Raw genomic sequence first — 26344 nt, forward strand, 5'->3', positions numbered from 1 at the left:
TCCACATTTTCTTTCTCCATTCATCCATCGATAGACATTTAGATTGTTTGCATATCTTGGCTATTGTAAATAATGTTGCAATGAACACGGGGGTGCAGATATTTTTTGAGTTAGTGTTTTCTTTTTTCTTGAGATAAATACCCAGAAGTGGAATTGCTAGATCACATCGTAGTTCTATTTTTAGTTCTTGAGGAACCTCCATACTGTTTTCCATAGTGGTTGCACCAATTTACTTTCCCACCAACAATGCCCGAGTTCCCTTTTCTCCACATCCCGGCCAACACTTGTTATTTCTTGTCTTTTCGGTAATAGCCATTCTAACACGTGTGAGGTGATACCTCATTGTTGTTTTGATTTGCATTTCCCTGGTGATAAGTGATGTTGAGTACCTTTGCATGTACCTATTGGCCATCTGTATGCCTTTGGAAAAATGTCTATTCAGATCTCTTGACCATTTTTTAATGGGATTTTTTTTTGTTATTGAGTTCTATGAGTTCTTTATATATTTTGGATATTAGCCCCTTATCAGATATATGATTTGCAAATATTTTCTCCCATTCAGTAGGTTGCCTTTTCACTTTGTTGATGGTTTCTTTGCTGTGCAGAGGCTTTTTAGTTTGATGTAGTCCTATTTGTTTATTTTTGCTTTTGTTGTCTTTGCTTTTGGAGTCAGATCAAAAAAATCCTCACCAAGACCAATGTCAAGGAGCTTCCTGCTTCTGTTTTCTTCTAGTTTTATGATTTCAGGCCTTACATTCAAGTCTTTCATCCGTTTCTGAGTTAATTTTTGTTTATGGTGTAAGATAACAATCTACTTTCATTCTTTTGCGTGTGGCCATTCAGTTTTCCTAACACCATTTATTGAAGAGACTGTCCTTTCCCCATGGTATAGTCTTGTCTTCTTTGTTGTAAATTAATTGACCATATATGCATGGGTTTATTTCTGGGCTCTCAAATTTTTCCAACTGATCTGTGTGTCTGTTTTATGCCAATACCATACTGCTTTGATTACTATAGCTTTGTAGCATAGTTGGATATCAGGGAGTGTGATGCCTCGAGCTTTGTTCTTCTTTCTCAAGATTGCTTTGGCTATTTAGCGTCTTTTGTGGTTCCATACAAATTTTAGGATTGTTTGTTTTATTTTTGTGAAAAATGGTATTGAAATTTTGATAGGGATCACATTGAATCTGCTGATTGCTTTGGGTAAGGCTTAGCATTTGGAAAGAATAATGAAGTACTGGAAATTCAGTGGTCAGAGATGCTTCATTTACTGTCTCTGATTTTTTTTTTTTTTTGGTCAAGAACTGGTAATATCATTATTAGCAGGGATAGACTTAAAAAAATCACATGAAAAGAATATTATATCATTGGACTCCTTTGTGAGAAGATCAGGTTATGAATCCCAAACGACAGCACAACTATTACTGATGTGTAGAATTTTGACTTTTAAAAAAATGCTTGAGAGCAAAATCACCTGTGCTATCTATACCATGTTAGTGTCCATGACCAGAAACAAACAGATGAACAATGAAAGCATCATCAAAATTTCACTAATAGGATACATAAATCAAAACAGCATATGAGACAATCCACATTTAAGTTGGAAATTTTTTGGTCTGACTCCATGAATTTATGAATTGGGATGAGTTGTGGAAGGCAAGGAGAAGACATCTTAAAAAATGTGTCTGGGATGGTTTCAAAGACTTGCATAAATTAACACCTGGGAAATGCCTTGGAGTGTTGCAGAGTATAAGTAGGAAAGTATCTATATATTCACAAAGCTTGAAAGGTTGGTAATTATAGCATTTCCACTTTATGTGAGATGGGTAATTTCTGTTCATCAAAATAGTATATATTTAATCATAGATTAAAATATCAGAATGCATAGAAATAGCATTTTAACCAATAATCTCATTTCACTTTTTTTCTTTTTTCTGATTATAGAGAGGAAATACTCAAGTTTTAAAGGGCAAGGTATATGGTGGACATTTCCTATTATTTTGGCCACTCAGTATGTGAAATCACTTCCTATGTTAGAATTCCTTACTTTTGTATCAAGGTGCTGGAGGCTGAAAAATCCCAGATGCTTGTTGTCCCCGCTTCTTTGTAGTTAATATGCACACATATGACCTGGGCGCCACCGTTCAGATCCACCTGCACCAGATTTTGACTTAGAAGATAGTAACAGAAAACAGAACAAGCAACAACATCCCCAAAGCAAAAATAACTAAATCTAGAAATGAAGTGCTTTTTCTCTCTTTGGAAGAATCAACTGTAGTGGTTGTTGGAAAAACCACTAAAAAAGTGGCTTCTGTTGTAGAACTAGCAGCAGTGTTATGTGAGGGGGGGCACAGCTTTAAGATCTGACTCCTTGCTGAGGACTACTTAATACTTTTAATCAACTTATCTAATTAAAAAAAGCTAGTAACTGCTCATTGCGCAAAACTTAAAGAATACAGAAAAGGTCAATGTGTATGTGCTTCCATATGTATGTACATATGTGTATACATGCACACATACACGTAGCAGTTTCTTCATAAAATTGGGGTCATACCATAAAGTTTTGTTCCTACTCTTTTAATGCTATTTTCTATGCTATTCTTTTTTTTTTTTTTTGGGTACCAAATTACTTTATTTGAAGGAATGGTACAAATCCAAGAACTTAAGTAGATGATTTGGTACAACTTATAGAAAAGGTAAAGGTAACCCCAACATGCATGCACGGCCTCGGTGGATCCGGGAAGTCACCCGGTGGCTGGGGGAGGCTGGCCTGAGACTTAGCTCTCGTCACACTCTCCCAGGGTGTGCTTGTCAAAGAGATACTCTGCCATGCCAGATTCGGGGGCCCCCATCCTGCGCAGGTTGGTCTACGTGGTCACCCAATTCTTTGATGGCTTTCACCTGCTCATTCAGGTAATGAGTCTCGAGGAAGTCACACAAGTGGGGGTCATTTTTGTCAGTGGCCAGTTTGTGCAGTTCCAATAGTGACTCATTCACATTTTTTTCCAAGTGTAATGCACACTCCATTGCCTTCAGCCCATTCTCCCAGTCATCCTGGTCTGGTTTCTTGATGTCCTGAAGGAAGATCCGGCCGCCTCGTCGGTTCTGCAGCTTCATCAGTTTCTCAGCATGTTCTCTCTCCTCATGAGATTGGTGAAGAAAATATTTGGCAAAGTTCTTCAAAGCCACATCATCGCGCTAAAAATAGAAAGACATGGACAGGTACACATGGGAGGCGTGGAGCTCCAGGTTGATCTGACGGTTGATGGCGGCCTCCGAGTCCTGGTGGTAGTTCTGGCGCACCTGCGAGGGGAACGCGGTCGTCATGGCGGACGGCTGAGGAGAGGAGAAGACGGCGGCGGGAGCCTTGCGGCCGGCCGAGGGCGCTGTGAGGAGGTGAAGGAGGGCTGACTCTGGGTGGCCGGCCCGGGCGGGGAGCGAGCGCCGGTTCCGTTCAAGCACTGTTGAAGCAGGAAACCGCGGCAACTCCGACGAAGACTGTTTCTATACTATTCTTCAACAATACAATTCTAAACAGCTACGTCATTTAACTGTTCTGCTGTTGAATATTTAAGAGTCTACACTATTTTGCTTCATAATGCTTCAAAGAATATTCCTGTATATAAATTTTGACTAGATCTCTGCTTATTGCTTTAGGATAAATTCCTAGATAGCAGGTTACTAAAAGTCAGTGAAATTTGAATGTTTTAAAGGCTCTTCATACAGTTGTAAAATTTCTCTCCAGAGGTGGCTGACCCACTTGAATCTCTAATGGGTCTTGACTATAAAGCATTGACATATAACTTTTATAAAAGTAGAATGTCAGGCCTGAAAACATTTTTTGTAATAATGAATATAGTACCTGTTATAAGAGTATGCTACTTGCCTTGACACGGTGATAAGCATTAGAGACAGTATCACATTTAATCCCCACAATGACAGTTTTTGTTGGTACTTTCAGCCTCATCAATAAAATGGGGGACAATGGCCAAATACCTTACTTAAGGTCACACAACTCATAAAATAGGGACCTAGGAATCAAGCATTGGTTCTGTGATTTCAAAGTTCATTTTCTTTCCCCTATATCATTGCAGCCCAAGAATTCAAATCATTTTTGAGTTTTGAAATGAACACTCGGGAGGAAGTAAGTACGGGTAAGTCGGAAGTAGTAGAAAGGAGGCGAGAAGCAGTTAAAAAACATATTGTCTTAGTTAAGAGAATTCACAAACTTACAAAATACAGTGTTAGCAGGGCATTGTAACCACTGAGTATTTATTAAAAGCTGGGGTGCACCAGGCACAATTCTTGTCTAGTAGGCTAACAAATACAAATGATGTAACCAATTCATTTATTAGCTTATTTGATTAAACAAAATACATTTCATAGAAATGATTATAAAATGCATTGCAGATAGAAATGGAGTATCTTTTGTATTACAGATCTTAGGGTACCTAAGTAATTATTAATAAAAACCAGCCAATCCATATGGTAAATAGAAGTTAGCAAACCACCAGTTATTTATTTTAGTCAGCAAAAGAGAAAGGCATGCCATCATCATGCTGACATGGGTTTCAGCACTTAATACAGACATCTTGTTTCAAAACTAACGTTGTCCACCTATAATCTTAAAAATTCAGTGTTTTTCATCCTGTATCAAATCACCAGTATACTTTTTTGGTTTAAAGATTAGTTTTGCTTTCAAAGTAAGTTTAATTTAGTACTTTGTCCCATGTCTCAACAGATTTTTGACCTGGGGTGGGTGAGAATCAGTCCAATTAAGTATTAGTTGGAGGAACAACACAAAACATAAATGGGGCAGTTTAATCCACTTTGCCTGATATTCTTGCCAATACTCAATTGAGAAGTTAAGATACATAGCTGATTTAAACCAAAACATAACAGCAGAAGAAAGAAAGAAGGAAAAAAAAACAATAGACAAAATGTTGGTGTTAATTGTTTGAAGCAAGTCTGTCCATTAGAGCTATTTATGGCCTTTTTGGAGAGTCATGGCCAATTCTTTAAAGGACCACATCAAGTTGGTTGGCACATGATATATCCCTTAGTTTGAACGCTGGTTAAGAGGAGAGTAAAGGAGAGAAAAGGAGGGTGGGGAGGACTAAAAAGGCATGAAGTGGAGTGTGTTTGCTGACATGGTCACAATAACCATCCAACCACAATTATCCAAGAGAGAGTCCACCAGGCCCTTCCCGAGACCTCCAGAGATGGGTCTGTTTTCTTCGGGCAGCAGCACTGAAACTTCCTCAGAGAGCCAAGGTCAACTTTTATTGCACAGGAACCAAAATTATTCCCCTTCCCCCCATTCCTGAGCCGGAGACCTCGGAGCACAAACATGGCTGGGCATGCCCGTCCACTCGCTCCTCTGGCCAGCAGGGAGCGCTCCATCGCAACACCTTGGAGCACCTTCTTCAAAGGGAAGCGCGAGGTATTGTGTTGGCCCAAGCAATCTGGTGTATCAGTCACCGTTCTCAAGCAGCTTTTGTAAGTTGTTTTGTATCTTGAAATAATAAGAGAGAAGCTCCTGTTATTAAATAGAATGGAGTGTATTAAGGGCATGTTTGCTACGGCCTATATAATGCTTGAGGTTAATCTATTCTACCTTGAATAAAAAGCTACACGTGTTAAATTTAGATCGGGCAAGTAAATGCTTTTTAATGGACTAGAACTCGGTTTGACAATCCACTTTAAAATGAAAAAAGATAAGGCTAAAAAAGAAAGAGGGGTGCGAAGATGAAAATGTCAGTAGAGACCAAGAGAAATCAGATGGAAGAAAAAGAACGAGAGCATGAACTCCAGGTGTAACCCAAATGCATTCAGAGACGATGGGAAACTGGTCTTTATGAGCCCATGTGATGGTCCGAATCAGACAAACACCACATAATAATGTTTAACCCTCCTCTTAGATATGATACAACATTTCCCAGAGGATTGAATTTCACAGAGACAGGGGCCATGCCCTGTCTCTGGCTCTCAAGACTACAGTGCAGTGTTGGACATCAAACGTGCTCAGTACGTGTTTGTTGAGTAAATGAACTTTAAAGAATTCAGAGCAAGGAATTCTCAACAGTCAATACTGTGATGAGAGCATAGAGCCCTGTGGAACAAAAGAGACAGACTATATTCTTCTTTTGGAAGAAGAGTCTGTGATGTCTTACAGGCATACACAGGGTAAGTGAAGAGGAGGGAGCCAGTGTCTCTGACAGGAACTTCCCACGTGCTCACCTTAACCACACACCACCACACAGAGGCACGTTTTACATGCGAGACTCAGGGCCAGAGAGGCTATATGACAAGACCAGTTACACAGATAGTAAGTGGCAGAGTAGGGATAAGAAGAGAGCTTTGACTCCAAAATTTATGCTCTTTCTTCTACACTGCTCCACCATTAATGCCATTTCCAGTACTAAGAAAAAGTGTTCACTTTTTTACCCATAAAAAGCATTGCCTTCATTCCCACATTCCTACTTCATGTCTTCCCTACCTATCCCCCAGGACCAAAGATAAATGGAAAAGTAGGAGTCAGAAGGTAGAAAAAAAATGAAACAAAGGACTGATATCGGAAAAATAATAAAACACACCTACAAAGACAAAAAAACCCAAAAGGAAAACAAAGGAGGTAAATGGGCAATTTACGGAAGAAAATCCAAATGGCCAATAAGTATATGAAAAGATGTTCAAATGCAGCAGTAACTGGGAAAATGCAAATACAGACCATAATGGGACCTGATTTCATGCTCTTAGACTGGCAGTAGGAGGCCAGAAGGGACTAAGTTGGGGTCAGTGGAAAGAGAATTGAGGAGCCATTTGAAGACAGATTGCATAGGACTTGTCAACTAATTAGGCAGTGACAAGTGAGGAAGGAGTTAAACATTCTTCTTAGATTTCCACCAAGGATGCCTGAAAGGGCAGTGATGCCATGAAGAGAAATCAGGGAGTCACAGTAGGGAGGATCAGGAGGCTTAGACATGGCCAGTCCCTGAAGGAGAGTGGGAAGGAATTGCCAGTACTGAGTAAAAAGAGCTGAGACATGGCTCCAACCTTCCCACAGCATGTAGCTGCTATTCCACCACCAGGATGTGCTGCATTATCGCCGGCTGCCTCTGAGGGGGCAGAGCAATCACCAGGAATCTGGGTGTGGCCTGGTAACTGCTTTTATGCTTAGGTTCCTTCGACCAATGTGTGCAGCTTATAACATTTTAGAACTTCAATCAATGCATTTTGACCCTATGTCCACTTTTTACTGCCTCTGCTTTGGGACACGGCTTTCTATAGGTACTTGAGGCCTCCTAGCTGAGTAGCTGGGCTCTATCTGAAGCCCTGTACCAGATGCGGCCAGCTGTCTGCCTGTTGTGGACAAGCGTGCTATTTCTCTGTCCCTCATTACAGAAAGTGGTGTCTTAGCCAGGGCTGGCAGGAGAGTGGGAAGAAATGCACAAGAGGGCAGTGGGATTCTGTGTGATTCTAGTCCAAAGAAGACTACTGTATGCCAGAGTGAACAAAACAGAAAACAAATACCACCCCATTCTCTATGTCAGCGTGGAAGCCAAACATCTGTAAACATTTCATTACAAAAAAAATTAATAATAATAATTTATCTTCAATTGTCAGTGACTAACATTTAGGAAGGAAAACAATTCTGGTTGCTACACCAGACCATCTCTAGGTTGATTTTGGATTTAAAAGAGAAAGTTTCCAAGTTTGCCCATAGATACAATGATTCAATAGTAATTATCTGTCATGCCTTGGTGCAGACCAGAAGTTTGGAAACTCTTTTGCTCTTAATACTTCCTTCAGTGGTTAAATGCTAGATAACGTTTAGTATAGCAAAACGAACATAATTTGACTACTTTGTATTTCATGTTTCTTTCCAAGTAAGCACCAGTGCCCAATTATGGAAAGCCGCCGGATACTGGGCGTTTGTGGTAGCAGTTTGAATTGAACACTTCACTCCAAACCTATCCTTAAGAATTAGGGTAAAAGCAAAGTATCAGATGGGAGTGGATAGACATGTTGAAAGGAGAAGTAAGAAATATTAACCAGGTTTCACTTTGGGCTATTTCTGGCGTGCCTACCTTCTTCTCCTTGTTCATCCTTCTACTGACTTCTACATAAGCCACAAGCCTAAGGACATATTTGCCCTAAAGTTGCCCCATAGGAAGATACTTTTAGAGGTAAAGAACATCAGCGGCCTTGTCAGCAAAGCCGAAGGTTGGGTTCTGAGGAGCAGGAAGGCAAAGGGCTCCTACGCACACCTTTGGAGTCAGATAGACCGGCTTTAAATTCCAGGTCTGCCAACTTTCTAGGTGTGTCTCCTTGAGCAAGTTAATTTGAAACTTTGATTCTTCGTCTGTCCGATGGAAACAATGACATCTATCTCCCAGGGCTGTAATAGACACTGAATGCAATATTGTATGTCTGGCAACAATCAGCCTGGGTGGAGCTGGGCTCTATTCTCTGGTCGGGACACTCCCTACAGTGTCCCTCCACTGAGCCCCGTGTCAGTGGTCACTTAGCATTGGGCCCTATGGTACAGACATATTTCTAACCGAGGTGGAAAACCAGAAGACAGAGCAACAAGGAAAATAAGATTAAAATCTATTTCTTTGTGGAAATAAAAAACATCCTTTCACATTTACAATGCAATCCCCTGGCTGGGCCTGGTCACTGAGGTTGCCTGCTGCACGCCGAAGGTGTTTTAGTGTGTAACCCCGATCATGGCGACTCACAAGCACTACTTTGACTGCCCCCAAACACGGGAAAGAAGTCAGTCACCTTTTCCAACTTCATTATGTTAGCCGTAAGCTCTTGGCAGAGGACTTCCACGTTTAATTGTACTTGTGACCCCAGGCCAGATGGTGCTGTCTGTCTGTAAGAACAAAGAGAAAAATTATTGTGGGCTGGAATGGCAAAGAAAGAAGTGGAATGAACATGTTTTAAATCTACTTGAACAGAAAACTAGGTTATAATAGAAGAGAGGGAGCATTTAACTTGTTAACCTCAGCATGGCCCTCCAGTAATCCACAGCCCCAGCCTAAGATGTGCACGGGACTAATTCTTAACAGCTCAGCTGGAAATCTCTTAAGCTATTTTTGTTTAAGTGGCTGTGTCGTGCCTCAGCTTTCAAACAAAAGTGAGACAATTCTTCTCAAGCACACGGTTTCTTCTATTAACCCCTAATGTCCCCTGTCCCCACTACTGCATAAATTTGTGAGAATTATTGCTCTTCTCCGTCACATACATATTCTTTATGGGAGAAGGAACCATTTACACTAGAACTTTCAGAATGATTAGGAATGTCTTTGACCAAATTTCAGTTGAAATGTGAGACTTCTGTGGTTTTCTTTGAGTCTTGCCATACAAATGTAACTGCTCTTGTCTTAAAATGTAACAGATGTAGTCAGTATTTATTTGACTATTGCAGTCACTAAATATTTGACTATTTACAGCATGGGCTCTTACTCTGGAGTGCACTGGGGTCCTATACCAGCTAAAACTGTAGGAAATTTAGAGATGTATGTACACTTTGCTGGAGAGCTGTTCTAAAACTGTTTATGAGAGTTTCATGTTAAGTTTAAGAACCATAGCTTTGTGTCTCCTCAATAGCTCTTGGCTGTAATTTAATTTTAACCATTAAGTTTTTAGATGGCAATGACTGTTCTAATTTATTTTATGCAGGATTCATTTTTGAGATGTAGGCACTGGGTAAAGTATTGATGATTATCTAAATATTAAGAAAGCAATCAGATGTTTTTCATTTACTAGTACCAAAAGATTATTTTTAATTGAGGTCACATTGGTTTATAACGTTATATAAATTTCAGGTGTACATCATTATATTTCAACTTCTGTATAGACTACATTGCGTTCACCACCAAGAGTCTACTTTTTATCCATCACCATACATATGTGCCCCTTCACATCTTTTGCCCTCTCCTCTTATCTTCCCCTCGGGTAACCACCAATCTGTTCTCCTTATCTTATGTCCTTGCTTGTTTGTTTATATTCCAAACATGAGTGAAATCATACAGTATTTGGCTTTGTCCGTCTGACATATTTCGTTTGGCCTAAGACCCTCAAGGTCCATCCACGTTGTTACAAATGGCAAGATTTCATCTTTTTCTTTTGGTGAGGAAGATTGGCCCTGAGCTAACATCTGTTGCTAACTTCCCCCTTTTTGCTTGAAGAAGATTGTCCCCAAGCTGACATCTATGCTAATCTTCCTCGACTTTGTATGTGGGATGCCATCACAGCATGGCTTGACAAGTGGTGTGTATGTCCGAGCATGGGATCTGAACCTGTGAATCCCAGACTGCCGAAGTGGAGCACATGAACTTAGCCACTATGCCACTGGGTCAGCCCCAAGATTCTATCTTTTTTATGGCCGAGTAGTATTCCATTGTGTATATATACCATATCTTCTTTATCCATTCATCCATAGATGGGCACTTAGGTTGTTTCCAAGTCGTGGCTATTGTGAATAATGCTGCAATGAAGACAGGGAGGATATATCTTTTTGAATTAGTATTTTTGTGTTCTTTGGATAAATACCCATAAGTGGAATTGCTGGATCATAGGGTGCTTCTAGTCTTAATTTTCTGAGGAATCTCTATACTGTTTTCCATAGTGGCTATACGAATTTACATTCTCATCAGCAATGTATAAAAGTTCCCTTTTTTCCATATCTTCTCCAACACTTGTTATTCCTTGTCTTTTTAATAATAGCCATTCTGATGGGTGTGAGATAACATCACATTGTAGTTTTGATTTGCATTTCCCTAACAATTAGTGATGCTGAAGATCTTTTCATGTGCCTGTTTGCCATCTGTATATCTTCTTTGGAAAAATGACTGTTTATATCCTCTGCCCATTTTTTAATTGGGTTGTTTGCTTTTTTGTTGTTGACTGTATGATTTCTTTAGATATTTTGGATATTAACCCCTTATCAGATATATGACTTGCAAATATCTTCTTCTAATCAGTAGGTTTTTTGGTTTTGTTGATGGTTTCCTTTGTTTTGCAGAAGCTTTTTTAGTTTGATGCAGTCCCATTTATTTTTTCTTTTGTTTCCCTTGCCTGAGTAGACGTGGTATTTGAAAAGATACTGCTAAGTTTGATGTCCTAGAATGTACTGCCTGTAATTTCTTCTAGGAGTTTTATAATTTCAGGTCTTACCTGCAAGTCTTTAATCCATTTTCAGTTAATTTTTGTGTATGGTATAAGTTAATGGTCTACTTTCATTCTTTTGCATGTGGCTGTCCAGTTTTCCCAACACCATTTATTGAAGAGACTTTCTTTTTCTCCATTGTATGTTCTTGGCTCCTTTGTTGAAGATTAGCTGTCTGTAGATGAGTGGGTTTATTTCTGGGATTTCAATTATGTTCCATTGATCTCTGTGTCTGTTTTTCTGCCAGTACCATGCTGTTTTGATTACTATAGCTTTGTAGTGTACTTTGAAATCAGGTAATGTGATATCTCCAGCTATGTTCCTTTTTCTCAGGATTGCTTTGGCTATTTGGGGTGTTTTGCTGTTCCATATAAATTTTAGGATTCTTTGTTCTATTTCTGAAAAATGTCACTGGGATTTTGATAAGGATCGCATTGAACCTGTAGACTGTTTTACATAATATGGACATTTTAATTATGTTAGTTCTTCCAATCCAGGAGCATGGAATATCTTTCCATTTCTTTATGTCTTCTTCAATTTCTTTCAGCAATGTCTTATAGTTTTCAGTGTCTAGGTCTTTCACCTCCTTGCTTAAGTTTATTCCTAGGTATTTTATTCTTTTTGTTGTGATTGTAAATGGGACTGTATTCTTGATTTCTCTTTCTGCTAGTTTGTTGATAGTATACAGAAACACAACTGTTTTTGTATGTTCATTTTTGAACCCTGTAACTTTACTGTATTCATTTATTATTTCTAATAGTTTTCTGGCAGATTCTTTAGGGTTTTCTGCATACAAAATCATGTCATCACAAATAGTAACAGTTTTATTGTTAGAATGAATATTCCATTTGCCTTCTGTTAGTGGAATTTTCCCTTCATCATCACCAAGTTAATTAAATGATAACAGGCTAAGAGGTACATTTTCCTGATAAAATCAGCCCCTTCTACGATAGTTAACAATAACAGTTTGCAACAATCTAGAGTCACCTGCTAGTTCTAAGTATATTAACATTTTGAGCAAGATGGGAGAGTAAGGGCATAAAATCTATTCCAAACCATTCATTAGGCTCATGTATTATTGGTTCAAATGTTTATTTGTGGTTCAAAAATAATCTGTATGCCAGCATATGCATAAGCCACAGAATAAGACTCTTTTTTTTATTAAGGTTATAAAAGTTAACATCCTTGTGAAATTACAGTTGTACATTATTATTAGTCATGTTGTAGGTACACCACTTCACCCCTAGTGCCCTCCCCAACCCCCCTTCCCCTGCCAACCACTGATCAGTTTTCTTTGTCCATAGGTTAACTACCACCTATGAGTGGAGTCATGCCGAGTTCGTCTTTCTCTGTCTGGCTTATTTCACTCAACATAATACTCTCAAGGTCTATCCATGTTGTTGTGAATGGGACAACTTTGTCCTTTTTTATGGCTGAGTAGTATTCCATTGTATAAATATACCACAACTTCTTTATCCAATCATCAGTTGCTGGGCACTTAGGTTGGTTCCATGACTTGGCTATTGTGAATAATGCTGCAATGAAGATAGGGGTGCATAGAGCTTCTGAAATTGCTGATTTCAGGTTCTTAGGATATATAACCAGTAGTGGGATGGCTGGGTCATAAGGTATTTCTATTCTTAACTTTTTGAGGAATCTCCATACTGTTTTCCATAGTGGCTGCACCAGTTTGCATTCCAACCAGCAGTGTATGAGGGTTCCCTTTTCTCTACAGCCTCTCCAACATTTGTCACTCTTGGTTTTGGATATTTTTGCCATTCTAACAGGTGTAAGATGATATCTTAGTGTAGTTTTGATTTGCATTTCCCTGATGATTAGTGATGATGAGCACCTTTTCATGTGTCTATTGGCCATCCGTATATCTTCTTTGGAGAAATGTCTGTTCATGTCCCCTGCCCATTTTGTAATTGGGTTATTTGATTTTTTATAGTTGAGTTGTGTGAGTTCTTTGTATATTATGGAGATTAACCCTTTGTCGGATAAATAACTTGTGAATCTTTTTTCCCACTTAGTGGGCTGTTTTTTTGTTTCAATCCTGTTTTCCCTTGCCTTGAAGAAGCTCTTTAGCCTGATGAAGTCCCATTTGTTTATTCTTTCTATTGTTTCCCTCATGTGAGGGGTTATGGTGTCCGAAAAAATTCTTTTGAAGCTGATGTCAAAGAGTGTGCTGCCGATATTCTCTTCCAGCAGACTTATTGTTTCAGGCCTAATCTTTAGGTCTTTGATCCATTTTGAGTTTATTTTAGTAAATGGTGAAAAAGAATGGTTGATTTTCATTCTTTTACATGTGGCTGTCCAGTTTTCCCAGCACCATCTGTTGAAGAGACTTTCTTTCCTCCATTGTAGGCCCTCAGCTCCTTTGTCAAAGATTAGCTGTCCATAGATGTGTGGTTTTATTTCTGGGCTTTCAATTCTGTTCCATTGATCTGTGCATCTGTTTTTGTACCAGTACCATGCTGTTTTGATTACTGTGGCTTTGTAGTATGTTTTGAAGTCAGGGATTGTGATGCCTCCAGCTTTGTTCTTCTTTCTCAGGATTGCTTTAGCAATTCAGGGTCTTTTGTTGCCCCATATGAATTTTTGGATTCTTTGTTCGATTTCTGTAAAGAATGACATTGGAATTCTGATTGGGATAGCGTTGAATCTGTATATTGCTTTAGGTAGTATGGACATTTTAACTATGTTTATTCTTCCAATCCATGTACATGGAATGTCTTTCCATCTCTTTATGCCGTCATCAATTTCTTTCAAGAAGGTCTTATAGTTTTCGTTGTATAGATCTTTCACTTCCTTGGTTAAATTTATCCCAAGGTATTTTATTCTTTTTGTTGTGATCGTGAATGGGATTGAGTTCTTGAGATCTTTTTCTGTTAGTTCATTGTTAGCATATAGAAATGCTACTGATTTATGTATGTTGATTTTATACCGTGCAACTTTGCTGTAGTTGTTGATTGTTTCTAATAGTTTTTGTATGGATTCTTTGGGGTTTTCTATATATAAGATCATGTCGTCTGCAAACAGAGAGTGTTTTACTTCTTCGTTGCCTATTTGGATTCCTTTTATTTCTTTTTCCTGCCGAATAGCTCTGGCCAACACCTCCAGAACTATGTTGAATAGGAGTGGTGAAAGTGGGCACCCTTGTCTTGTTCCTGTTCTGAGAGGGATGGGTTTCAGTTTTTGTCCATTGAGTATGATATTGGCTGTGGGTTTGTCATATATGGCCTTTATTATGTTGAGGTACTTTCCTTCTATACCTATTTTATTGAGGGTTTTTATCATAAATGGATGTTGGATCTTGTCGAATGCTTTCTCTGCATCTATTGAGATGATCATGTGGTTTTTGTTTCTCATATTGTTAATGTAGTGAATCACGTTGATTGACTTGCGGATGTTGAACCATCCCTGTGTCCCTGGTATAAATCCCACTTGATCATGGTGTATAATCTTTTTGATATATTGCTGTATTCGGTCCACAGAATAAGACTTTTAGGTAGTTGTTAGAGCACAAAGAAAGGCCCTAGAATGGTATAGCAGAATAGTTCTCAATGTGTGGACCTCAGGCCAGCACCACCACCATCACCTGGGCAACTGATAGAAATGCAAATTCTCAGGCCCTACCCCAGATCTATAGTGTCAGAACCTCTGGGGATGGGCCCACAGTCTGTGTTAACAAGCCCTCCAGATGATTCCGATGCACACTGAAAATAGCCTGACCCAATTCCAGGCTGTTCCTCACAACCAAGGGAATCACTGGTAGAATGGGAAGCCTTTGGTCTTTGTAGTCATGTAGACCTGCATTTGAATCCTGAATCTGTTACAAACTGTAAGACATTAAGCTAATTATTTCTCTGAGTCTCAGTTTTCTCATCTGTAAAACAGGAATAATAGCCAACTTATAAGGTTATGGTGAAGATACAATGACAGAAAATTGTTTGTATTTGTGCATGTATATATCTATTCTAGTAGAGTCTCTAGCATGTGGTATGTACTCTGTAAAGGAATATCTCTACTTTTAAAACTTGGGCTAGGGGGCTGGCCCCGTGGCCGAGTGGTTAAGTTTGCATGCTCTGCTGCCGAGGCCCAGGGTTTTGCCAGTTCGGATCGTGGGCGTGGACATGGCACCGCTCATCAGGCCATGTCGAGGTGGCGTCCCACATGCCACAACTAGAAGGACCTGCAACTAGAATATATAATTATGTACTGGGGGCTTTGAGGAAAAAAAAGAAAAAAGAAAATCTTTAAAACTTGGGCTAAAAGTATGCTTTTAACATGGAATAATTTATTTTATTTTACTTTTCAGGCAATGTGTCAAAATCTTCACGTAAATAGGTTTAAAGGAAAGACGTCTATATCAATAGATTTCAATAGGTCAGGCATGTTAAAAATGACAATGATGGGGGTCTGGCCCTGTGGCCGAGTGGTTAAGTTCACGCGCTCCGCTGCAGGCGGCCCAGTGTTTCGTTGGTTCGAATCCTGGGCGCGGACATGGCACTGCTCATCAAACCACGCTGAGGCAGCGTCCCACATGCCACAACTAGAAGGACCCACAATGAAGAATATACAACTATGTACTGGGGGGCTTTGGGGAGAAAAAGGAAAAATAAAATCTTTAAAAAAAAAAATAGAAAAAAAAAAGAAAAAGTGACTAGATCAAAAAATTACAATGATGGAAAATCACAGACACATTCAACTAATTACTAGTCATACGGATCTTTATAGTTGTCAGGAGTTTTGTAAATAAATGAATTAATATAAAGAGTTATACATAATGAAATGTGCCGATTTATTTTAATTGCTTCTTTTCTATGAATGTCTTGACTCACTACCATTATACAAAGATAAACTTGAATATTTTAATAAATGGGCCAAGGTCATAACTGGGTCTTAGGATAACAGAACAAGACAATGTAAAATTAGGCTTGTTTCTTGCCTTATCCCTGGTGACACTATAGCAACTCAAGAACGTGCAGAGTCAGGTCACTCAGTTCTAGGACTTTCCTCCTCTTTACTTCCCATATAGACACTTAACAAAATTTCTCATCCAGAATGTGTCCTCAATTAACGTTTGCTAGGAAGGATGCTAAGCTCAGGTCAAACATACTAATCTGAAGAGCAAGCAGATGATAGCACTGGAGGGAACTGTCTTACTCAGTATGATGGGTGTCCACGACGGAGGTTAGTGACCCCAGCCGCTCCTCCAGAGTATTAATTCTGTATCTCATGTAGAAGGTCGAGATGATTAGTGCACAGACACTGGAAAGGGATAAAAGAGAAATTCTCAGTAGGTTAATAGCCAGGACCGGATGTTCATAAATAATAAACTCAGAGGCAATGCTGTACGTATGAGGCAAAGTATTTTCCAAAATAACTTGGTTCAAGAGACTTTAGAAAGTGTTTTTTTCAACAGGCTGATGCTTGTCACAAAACTTTAGAACTGGAAGGATATTTAAAGTCCTCTAGCCCAAGTCCCTTAATTTACAAATAATGGCCATTCTAATAGGATCACTCAAGGCCAGCCAAGGTAGATTACCAAGCCAGTGCTTCTCCTCCCACGAGCTACTGTCTCCCTGGCTAGAAGGGCCTTGCCAGGGAGCGTCCAGTCTTGTTCTCTGGTGACTCACAAATTCCCTGCTTTATCTGGAAACCAAACTGGGCACATCCTCCTTGGTTGTGAGGAACAGCCTAGAACTGGGTCAGGCTATTTTCAGAAGAATAACTGGTTACAGACTGGAAGCTGAGGGGGGAGTTAAAAAAGTCAATGCTTAAGTTTTCAGCAAAGGAGATGACATTTTAAAGTTGTTTTGGTCTCTATCCAGAGAACATGGGAGAGATGGAAAAATAAACAAGGACAAAGATGCTTCAAATTCACAGAACAATTTCCCAAGTAAGAGTATCCACTCAGAACTTAGTCCTCTGCTAGATCTGGCACAGTTTGCTTTTCCTTCCTCCCTTCTCACTATTTATTTAAATAAGAAGGGGATGAATGTGAAAATATAAACTAAGTCTAAGAAAAAAACGTTGAAGTAGGAGACAAAAATTGTCAAAGAAAAGACTTGGGTTACATTAGAGACCACTCAGATTTACAGTGCCTCTTTGCAATACGAAGACATCATTCCTTTGGTGAACTGAGTCATTTTCTTAAGTCTCTCATAGTAAATTCATTTACTTACACAATTGCATAGAATATAAGAATATGGTGGAGAGTCGGATATTTCTGAGACTTTACTTTGTGTACAATTCCAATGGTTTCTGACTGACCTGTTGGGTGGAAAACAAAAAGTGACTCTTTTGAAACCGCAACACACCTCCTCCATCCAGCAATGTTCCTCTGGAGAAGAAGTACTTGAGAGAGAGAATTATTCCCAGGTAATATAAGTCAGACAAAATACCAAATGAAGTCTTCAGGTTGCAGCTACAATTCCTTCCAACATGTTTCATTCAATACGTATTTGCTGAGAGCCTTCTCTGTGTCAAGCACTGCGAAGGACTGAATGGTGAACAATACAGACACCTACCTTGATCATACCAGTTATTAGATTAGTAAATAAGATATAATTAAATAATAAGTTTCACTGGTAATTTCTCAATCATAATCTCAAAGTAGTCTGAATAATGAAGGGACCTCCATGAAGGCTATTCACCTTTCTATCCCCCACAGTAAAGGAGAGAACTGGGTACTGTTTGATGAATGACTAAATGAATTAATATGCAAAGACCTACAGCAGAAAGGAAGGGGAGGGAACACGAAAGGCAGTCATAAAGTGAAACGCGAGGATCCTTTAAAAGTTACGAACAGATGTAAAATAGTCCATTTGTTACCATGTGCCGGGAGACTCTTGGCTTTTCCTTCCGGCACTCTGTTCACGTGGGCATCCGCCCGGGTTGGTTTTGCTTCTCCCTTGGAGACATTCAGAACCGTCTGGGATTCTGTCACGTGGAAATCTATCAAGCCACAACAGGACTGGGTAAGTTTTCTCCCCACTGCATTTAAAAACATAGGAGTCACCAAAGCAAACCAATCCCTTAATAGGCCTAATGTCCAAGAATATACATGGATCGTCCCCCAAGCTGGTTGAGTGGTCAGGGATTGAAATCCAGTGCTCAAGCAAATAACTAATAAAATGCTATAAGGACAGTCTGTCCTTAGCCCACTGACTCATGGGGACAATTGAGCTATAACAATGAATAATATTACTGAAAGAAGAAGTAAGAAAATATTATATGTTTCTCTCTTTTATCCACCCGAATATTACGTCTATTTAAGAGACATTTGTTAAATGTGTATAAAGGGAAATGGATTTTCACCACGTAGGTAATTCCCTTTCCTTGAACTTTCAAACTACCCTTTCTTCAGAGTCCCTTCTTAATTGTTAACTAGGAAGACAAGGTGGGGTTTTTTGTTGTTGTTGTTGTTGTTTTGAGGGATAAGGATATTTTGTGGAAAATGAAATTTTAGTACAGATACAAAAATTTCCCAGACCTCGAGAGTTCTCAGATTCAGGAGTCTGAGAACCAGAACTGCTGTATCCTTCCATGTCTTGCTGTCGATGTCGAACCACTCCATCCAGGTCTGAGAATTCATCGTTGAAATCCTGAAGGGAAATCATGAAATGAAGAGAGGTCAATTTTCCCTTATTAAAACAGGCAGGCCTTGTAACCCCCTGCCCTTTCGCTCAGGCCTGATCTATAAAATATGGAGAAGGAGGAAGGATTACCCCACACTTCTGGGATTTTCCCAGCAGATCACACAGTATCTGGTTATTGAAACGCATTTTTCTGGGCAGCTAGAATTCTTTCAACAGTGGCCAACTTGTTTGAAACAACGAACGTCTAGAAAAAAACTGGAATGCTGATGATTGAAAAGCTTCCAGGGTAAAGCTGGAGAAGCCTCATCGTTATCACTTCGTAATTAGAAAAAGTGACTGAAATGGACCCATGTGAGAGAAAAAAGTAGATAGAAAGTTCTAAATGCAGAGAGGAAGGTATTCTTACATTATAGTTTAAAAAAAGGTATTGGAAACAGAAAAGGGAAAATGGCTTTGGCAAATGAGACACTGAAGGGAAAGTTTTGGCTTTTTTCCTTCCCTCGACCAAATCAAAATAGGGTCAGTGATAAAACATTTAAATTACAGAAGGAGGATAGGAGTGAGGATTAGGGAAAAAGCTGGGATGTTTTATTTTGTATCCCACTTGTTCTCCCAAAGTGCTTAAGAACTGAAGAGACAAGAGGTGTCATTAAAATGCCCAGGCGAAGGTCCAATTAGGCTGAGCTTCTCACAATTTAGTTAGCTGCCAAATGAAGAGGCTTGTCTTGTAAGCAAATTACCAATCTTTCACCTTAAGCTAGGTGTCTTTTGGTCATTTCAACACTCATTTCAATTTCATGCAAGAATTTATAGGGGAAGGAAAATTGAAAAACTCAAGACTCTTTGACTTCATAATTCTTTATTGAATGCCTATCATGTATCAGGCAGTATGCAAAGCTCCTCACACACAGGATCGCACTTAATCTTCACAGCCACCTTGTGAGGCTGGCATTTTACTGGATGAAGAAACCGAGTGATAGCAGTTACAGCTTCTCCCACGACATAGTTCAGCTGGGTGGAACCAGATTTGAAACCAGGTTTGTTGGATTCCAAATCATATCTGTTTCATTCTAGTTTGTACTATTCGCACCACTTTTTTTTTTTTTTTTAAAGACTGGCACCTGAGATAACAACTGTTGCCAACCTTTTTTTTTTCCTGCTTTTTCTCCCCCAACCCCCCTCATACATAGCTGTATATTTTAGTTGTAGGTCCTTCTAGTTGTGGCATGTGGGACGTCACCTCAGCATGGCCTGACGAGTGGTGCCATGTCTGCGCCCAGGATCCAAACCAGCAAAACCCCCGGCCGCAAAAGTGGAGTGCGCAAACTTAACCACTCGGCCACAGGGCTGGCCCCCAACTACCTTTTGTTTAAGGTAGATTTTTCTTAAATTGAGATAAAATTCACACAACATAAAATTCACCATTGTAAGCATACAATTTAGTAGTTTTTAGAATAACCACAATATTGTGCAACCATCACTGTTTTATTTCAGAACATTTCCATCACCCCCAGAAAGAAACCCTTTACCCATTAGCAGTCACTCCCAATTTCTCCCTCCCCCATCCTTTGGCAACCACTAATCTACTTTCTGTCCCTATGGATTTGTCTTCTTGGGACATTTGATATAAATGGCATCATACAATATGTGGCCTTTTGTGTCTGGCTTCTTTCAGTTAGCATGTTTTTAAGATTCATCCATGTTGTGTACGTATCAGTACTTCTCCCTTTTTATGGTCAAATAATATTCCATTGTATGGATATATTCCATTTTATTTATCCATTCACCAGTTGATGGTTGTTTCCACTTTTTGGCTACTATGAATAATGCAGCTATGAACATTCTTGTACAAGTTTTTGTGTGAATATGTTTTCAATCCCTCTACCTTCTAACAGTTCTCAAAAAAAGATCTGTAGATGTTGAAACCATGGGTTCACAGTGCTTCGCCAAAGGCCTTTCACTATTTAATAATAATCAATTTAGGAATAATCACTCGAATAATCTGCCTAGAACTCTCTCAGGCCAACATTCTACCATTATAGGTACAAATAGTGTACAAATGGGGGCAGCTACTTCCCAGTGGCGATTTACTCTGCAGTCAACAACACCGAAAGGAATCAAAGAATCTCTATCTTTCACCTGGGCATTATAACTTTCTTTACAGTTATTTCTGGGTATTCCTCATCTTCTCTACTAAGCTATAAAGTCTGTGAAGGCAAGAACTAGTTTTGATTTTTCCTGGTGTTCTTAAAGGGTACACTAGCATAGCGCATTGAACGTAGAAGACATTCAACGATTTGTGGGATGAATCATGCCCTTCCCCAAGAAGACTGTGAATCCCTCTAAAACAACATTGACAAGCAAATGCGGCAAAACTATCAATACCTTTGGCAACCAGTAGACTTGCCAAGATAGCCCACGATGTTTCTTTTCTTTTGCAGGGCAATTCTTCAATTACTTGAAAAAAATTTATGGCCTCCTATGGTCCCCACTTCTTCAGGACAGAAATGCCCTGTTTTTTTCAACTTTGCCTCAAATATTATGGTCCTAAGTTCCCCCTGCACCCTGGTCATGGTGTAAGGAGAAGTGTAATTGTGGGACATAGTCTCTTTCTTTTGCATTTAGATAGTTACATAGGGAACTCACCAGAGGCAAAGATGAAGGACGATCTGCCCCGAAACTGTTTACAAGAGAAGATGGACTGGGACTGTTACCAACACTCGTATTCTGAAATTATTAAAACAAAATGAAAAACCAGATCAACTATGAAACCGTAAGAAATACAGAGGAGAGACAGCAACGGAGGCTCAGGGATGTTGTACTCACTTCTAAGTGTCCACATACGGATTTTAGTAGTTTGTAAGTTGAATCTCTGGAGAGTAAGGAGACAAATATGTACTGAAAAACAAACATGAAATTATGAACAGATACCGCCTGATGAGAAGCGAGGGCTCAGAGCTCAAAAATTTGTCTGTATATGTTTTTGTCATTTTCAAACAATATAGACTGTTCTCTGGTCTATATTCTCATTCTGCTCATCCACACATTCAGTTTTATTCTATGCCTGGAGTAAAGCTAATATATTCCTGCACAATAGCAACAAAACCCCCAAACTCAATTTAATAAAGAAATGCAGAACAAAACCAAGGCTGCAATACCCTGACATCGGTGCCCCAAACAAGAACAGACAGGAAAAGGCCTGGACATTAAAAAGAGGCTAATGATATTTGCTAGGTCCTCTTTAAAGTCTCTCTCTCTCCTTTTTTTTAAAAGGTATTTAACAATTCCCGAGGGTCCACTTTCTCTGCCCTGACCTAGATTTCCATTGAAACTTTCCCAGCAGCTCTAACAGGCTCATTCTTTTTCAAACCGCTTCCAGATTATTCCTTGTACAAATATGGAGATTTTCTAATGGATTCTTATAAGTAAGCTATGGGAAAGGAGTAAAATCAGAGCTAGTCAAGTAATTTGGAGACAAATGACATAAGGAAAAATGTACCAAAAACAGTACGTTGTGAAGAAACAAAAACTCACTCTTTCTGCATCTATTTTAGCCACAGAATCTTTCTAGATCCCCTTTCCAAAGTTTGCGATTACCCCTCTCACTCACCCATGAGAGAACTTGATATAATTTCCAAGCAAGTATTGTATTCCAAAGTAGCTAACATTGTGGGGTCTGGCTTTAGACAGACCCAGTTGCAAATTTTGGCTTTAACACTTACTAAGTGGCTGACGTTGAGCAAACTGCTTACTTAATCCCTCTTAGCTTCAGTTTTCTTTTTCTTTTTCTTTCCTTTCTCCCGAAAGCACTCCAGTACATAGTTGTATACTTTAGTTGTGGGTCCTTCTAGTTGTGGCATGTGGGACGCCACCTCAGCATGGCCTGATGAGCAGTGCCATGTCCGCGCCTAGGATCCGAACCAGCGAAACCCTGAGCCGCCAAAGTGGAGCTCATGAATTTAACCACTTAGCCACAGGGCCAGCCCCAAGTTTTCTTAACGATAGGGTGGTAGTGTGGAATAAATGTGAAAATACAAGGAAAGCATTCAGCGTATGCCTGGCAAGCAGTAAGTGAAGCTTGTTAGCCACTAGTATTTAAAAAAAAATTCTCAAAAATAGCTATTAACATATTTCCTAGCTCATCAGAATAGCCTCTTTTATCTTTCTTTCTCCCTTCTTCCCTCTTCAAGTTATCCAGTATGGTTAGAAATGGATGTTGTTTTTATGCTTTCATAGAAATAGTAGGTAAAATATTAAAACAATAATTTCACGTGAAAAATGAGTAACCAAACTATTATGTTTCCCCTCTCTTGCCAAGCTAAAATACACACTACTCTCAATGCAAATATTTCCGGTTGCACATGGCTGGGGTAGCCCAAAGTCAACAACAGCTTGAGCGTTTCTGTGTAGAAGAGGGAGAGTTAAGGCAACCTGGAAGCAAAGACGGGCTAGAAACCCGTCCTGAAGCTGCACTCGCATAGCAAGCATGAGCTTGATGTATTTGGGATGGCAATGGAGAGGTACCAACTGAGGTTATGGGGAGGCTGGCCATGCCACCCCAGGGGCGCCTCACTGTCACCCTGCCTCACCCTGTCAACAAGGTGGTGGCAGTGGTGGTGGTTTCAAATATTATTGAAGAAACTGAATATATCAGTTTAGCCTGACCTAACAGATGTTAGGGAAAGAATTTTATCTTTTGACCTTGGTCAAGCAAGTGTAATTAAATCAGCAGGAAATTCAAAATTGGCAACAGTTATGAGAATAAATCAGCTTGTGAGGGGAAACAACACTCCACAGGCTGTGATTTTACCAATTAGTCTTAGAGCACATCTCCTGATTCACCATAGGAGATGACGATATTTATGGTTCAGGGTCTTGGTCCTTGTCTTGGCCCCAAGACAACAGAGCCCAGGGTGGAACAGAGTACAGGTGCCCCCGCTCCACTATATGTACTCACCCTGTCTGTGACTGTCGCTATAATCAGGGCGTTTGGCACCAGAAGAGCAGTTTTGGTTTTCTTTATTAGCGTTACCGAGAAAGCCGGAATAGAGATCTGAAACAGAATCACCGAGTTAACACTGGTTCAGGCTTCACAGAACAGCACTTCAAATCTTCATGTTAAATGAAAAATTAAAAAAAAAAGACTGACAACGAAATCAAAACCACCAGCAAGCTCTCCAGCGTCCTTGAAGAAAATCAAATCTTACAGAGTGGCATGGGAGTGTCCCTGGCCTCCTCAAAGTGGTGTTTACAAAGCCACAGGACTAATCTGGATCATCAATTCTACTGAAGGGCTTGCTGGGAAATCTGTATCCTTAGACTTGAGAATAGAATGCAAAATTTACAATCATTTTACAGATAAGCCCAAGGCTCTAAATAAGTTCTGAGTTTGTGGTCATCCACTTGAGGTTGGTCCCCATGTACCCCACTATCCTCTGACCACAGGTGCCTGTGGGTGGGGAGAATGTTGAAAAGCACCAGTGTGGTAGAACCAATAGTGGACAGAAAGTCTGGGCCCTGAATTCTCGGCTCAGTTCTGTTACCATCTACATGACCTACTCAACCTGACAAGCTATCCTTTCTAGGCCTCAGTTTCCTGATTTGTAAAATGGAGATAGTCTTACCCACGTCCCAGGATTTTCTGTGGATTAAATGAGAAAATATATGGAAAATGCCTAGCACTTGTTTAAAATGTCATTCATTTCCTCATTTGTCTCATAAAAAAAGGAGAGGTGAAAGGGGTGATTAGGCACACGTGTAGTGATGATTATAATTAGTCTGTGTTTGGTGAATATGATATAATCTACACAGAATTAAAAATATATTACAATGAACGTGAAAAAAATTAAGTTAAATATATATATATATACATAAAAAGAAAAGGATGGGTGAAATAAAAGAACTTTAAGTTTTTTTCTGGTTCAAACAATAGAAAACAACCACAATGACAAATGTAGCAGCTACTATCATTGGTTCCTATTTGCCAGATGAGAATGTCATTGAATTATGACAATCCTATAAAGTAGGTATTCTAAGAGGTAAAGACATTTGTTTAGAGGGGTGTATGACTTGTGCAAGGTCATAAATATAATGTTACAAGATGGAACGTGAACCAATCTGACCCAAAATATGGGTTCTTTTTCATACAACGTACTACAAGAATGTATCAGATGCCACAAAGAATAGTAGTTGTTCCTGATACTTTCATGTTATATCCCTCCAACCAGGTTTGGTCTCAAAGAAAAATGGATCACATCACTCTGATCCCTAGAAACAGTCACACACAGTAAAAAAAAAAAAAAAAATGACCTGACTCCCTCCATAGGTACACACACTCACTCAAACATCTATTTTGTAAAAATGCTTCACATATTCTGAAAGAGATCAACAAGGTCAGTGGGGAAGATGAGGGCCTTTCTATTAGAACTGCCAGCTTGAAGGAAGAAAAGTGAGCTTTTAATTCTGAATATTTCCATCCATATTTATGTTTATGAGATAAAGTTGTTCTATTGCCTCTCAAAGTTCCAGATAGGAAGACTGTGCAAGAATAAGGGGCTAATCTGAATTAGACATTTTCGAAAAACTGTTTTGCCAAAGATAGTTTCCCACAAAACTTTTGAAGTGTGGGAGATAATTCAGAAGTTATAAGTTGGGATAACTTTGGAAAAAAAGAATTTACATCATCTATCTATTAAGATAGATGATGATATAAAAACGAGTCTAATTTTGTTTCTGAGCAACAACACAAACACACAGTGACAAGGGGCTATAAATTTGGATTTTTGCATAATCTAAAGCATGGAACATCCGTAAGAAGGAGTTTTCAATCAAGTGCTTCATGAGTATAAAATGACAACAATGCTATTTGAGAAATAAAGCATAAATCACTTTTCAGTTTGAGCCTTGATGGAATGTGATACATGCACTTAATTTTACTAGCATCTGAGAATAGCGACAGGCTGACTAAAATGACCTGATTAAATTAAGGCTGCACTTTATTAATGTTTTTTTTCAGGCTAGGATGCTTAGAAAATTCTCCCTCCTAGAGCAGACTGTTTGGTTGCCTTTGTTGACATTGGATCCTGCTGGACCAAGGTCTGTTGGCAGTGAGGACGTTCTGCCACAGAGCTGAAGCCCAAATCTCATTGACACCATCCTTGGTAGGGAAGAAACATACATGTCACTATTATAATCTTATGTTCCCACCCCCTGCTAATTTTCCATCTCTTGTCTCTTGGATTAGATACAGCACATGCAAAAGCAATCCCAGTGTATTATGTCTTTAAAAAACCAGGGCCACTCCTTTTACCTTTTCTTTGTCAGTTCTCTCTTAGGTAGAAGTACGATTTTGAAACCATTGCTAGAATCATATTAACTTGAAACTGTACTTACTGGCTTTGTGAATTCCCCCATCCCTTAACAAAGACTACTTCTTTAATTATTTGCTCATTAATGTCTTCAACCCCTGCTGCTTTGAGGTGCTGGCTCTCTCTGTATTCCTCAGAATTATCTTTGTCACATTGAACTGGAGATCAGTACCACCCAATCCCCTTCC

The 26344-nt window shown here is 39.3% G+C and overlaps 1 protein-coding gene and 1 pseudogene across 9 annotated transcripts in view; both read right to left on the reverse strand.

Moving 5' to 3' along the window:
- On the reverse strand, window positions 1-3382 carry LOC106842822 (ferritin heavy chain pseudogene; annotated as a pseudogene).
- An 862-nt stretch (window positions 3383-4244) lies between these two features.
- Window positions 4245-26344, reverse strand: part of GRAMD2B (GRAM domain containing 2B) — a 103611-nt gene continuing 81511 nt past the window's right edge. For 3 of the 9 annotated variants that reach the window (XM_070517492.1, XM_014859540.3, XM_070517495.1), the window contains 9 exons: window positions 23747-23842; window positions 21616-21687; window positions 21436-21516; window positions 18684-18795; window positions 18023-18145; window positions 17374-17461; window positions 16352-16456; window positions 8791-8884; window positions 4245-5515 (listed from right to left, as the gene is read on the reverse strand). In XM_070517492.1, coding sequence (XP_070373593.1) covers window positions 5474-5515; window positions 8791-8884; window positions 16352-16456; window positions 17374-17461; window positions 18023-18145; window positions 18684-18795; window positions 21436-21516; window positions 21616-21687; window positions 23747-23842 — 813 coding nt within the window. In that variant the 3' untranslated portion in view covers window positions 4245-5473. Of the gene's footprint in view, window positions 5540-8790; window positions 8885-16351; window positions 16457-17373; window positions 17462-18022; window positions 18185-18683; window positions 18796-21435; window positions 21517-21615; window positions 21688-23746; window positions 23843-26344 lie in introns of all 9 variants that reach the window. The other 6 variants (XM_070517496.1, XM_044780392.2, XM_070517493.1 and 3 more) reach the window with 3 other exon arrangements.

This window comes from Equus asinus, chromosome 9, assembly GCF_041296235.1.
Source record: "Equus asinus isolate D_3611 breed Donkey chromosome 9, EquAss-T2T_v2, whole genome shotgun sequence".
Lineage (NCBI taxonomy): Eukaryota > Metazoa > Chordata > Mammalia > Perissodactyla > Equidae > Equus > Equus asinus.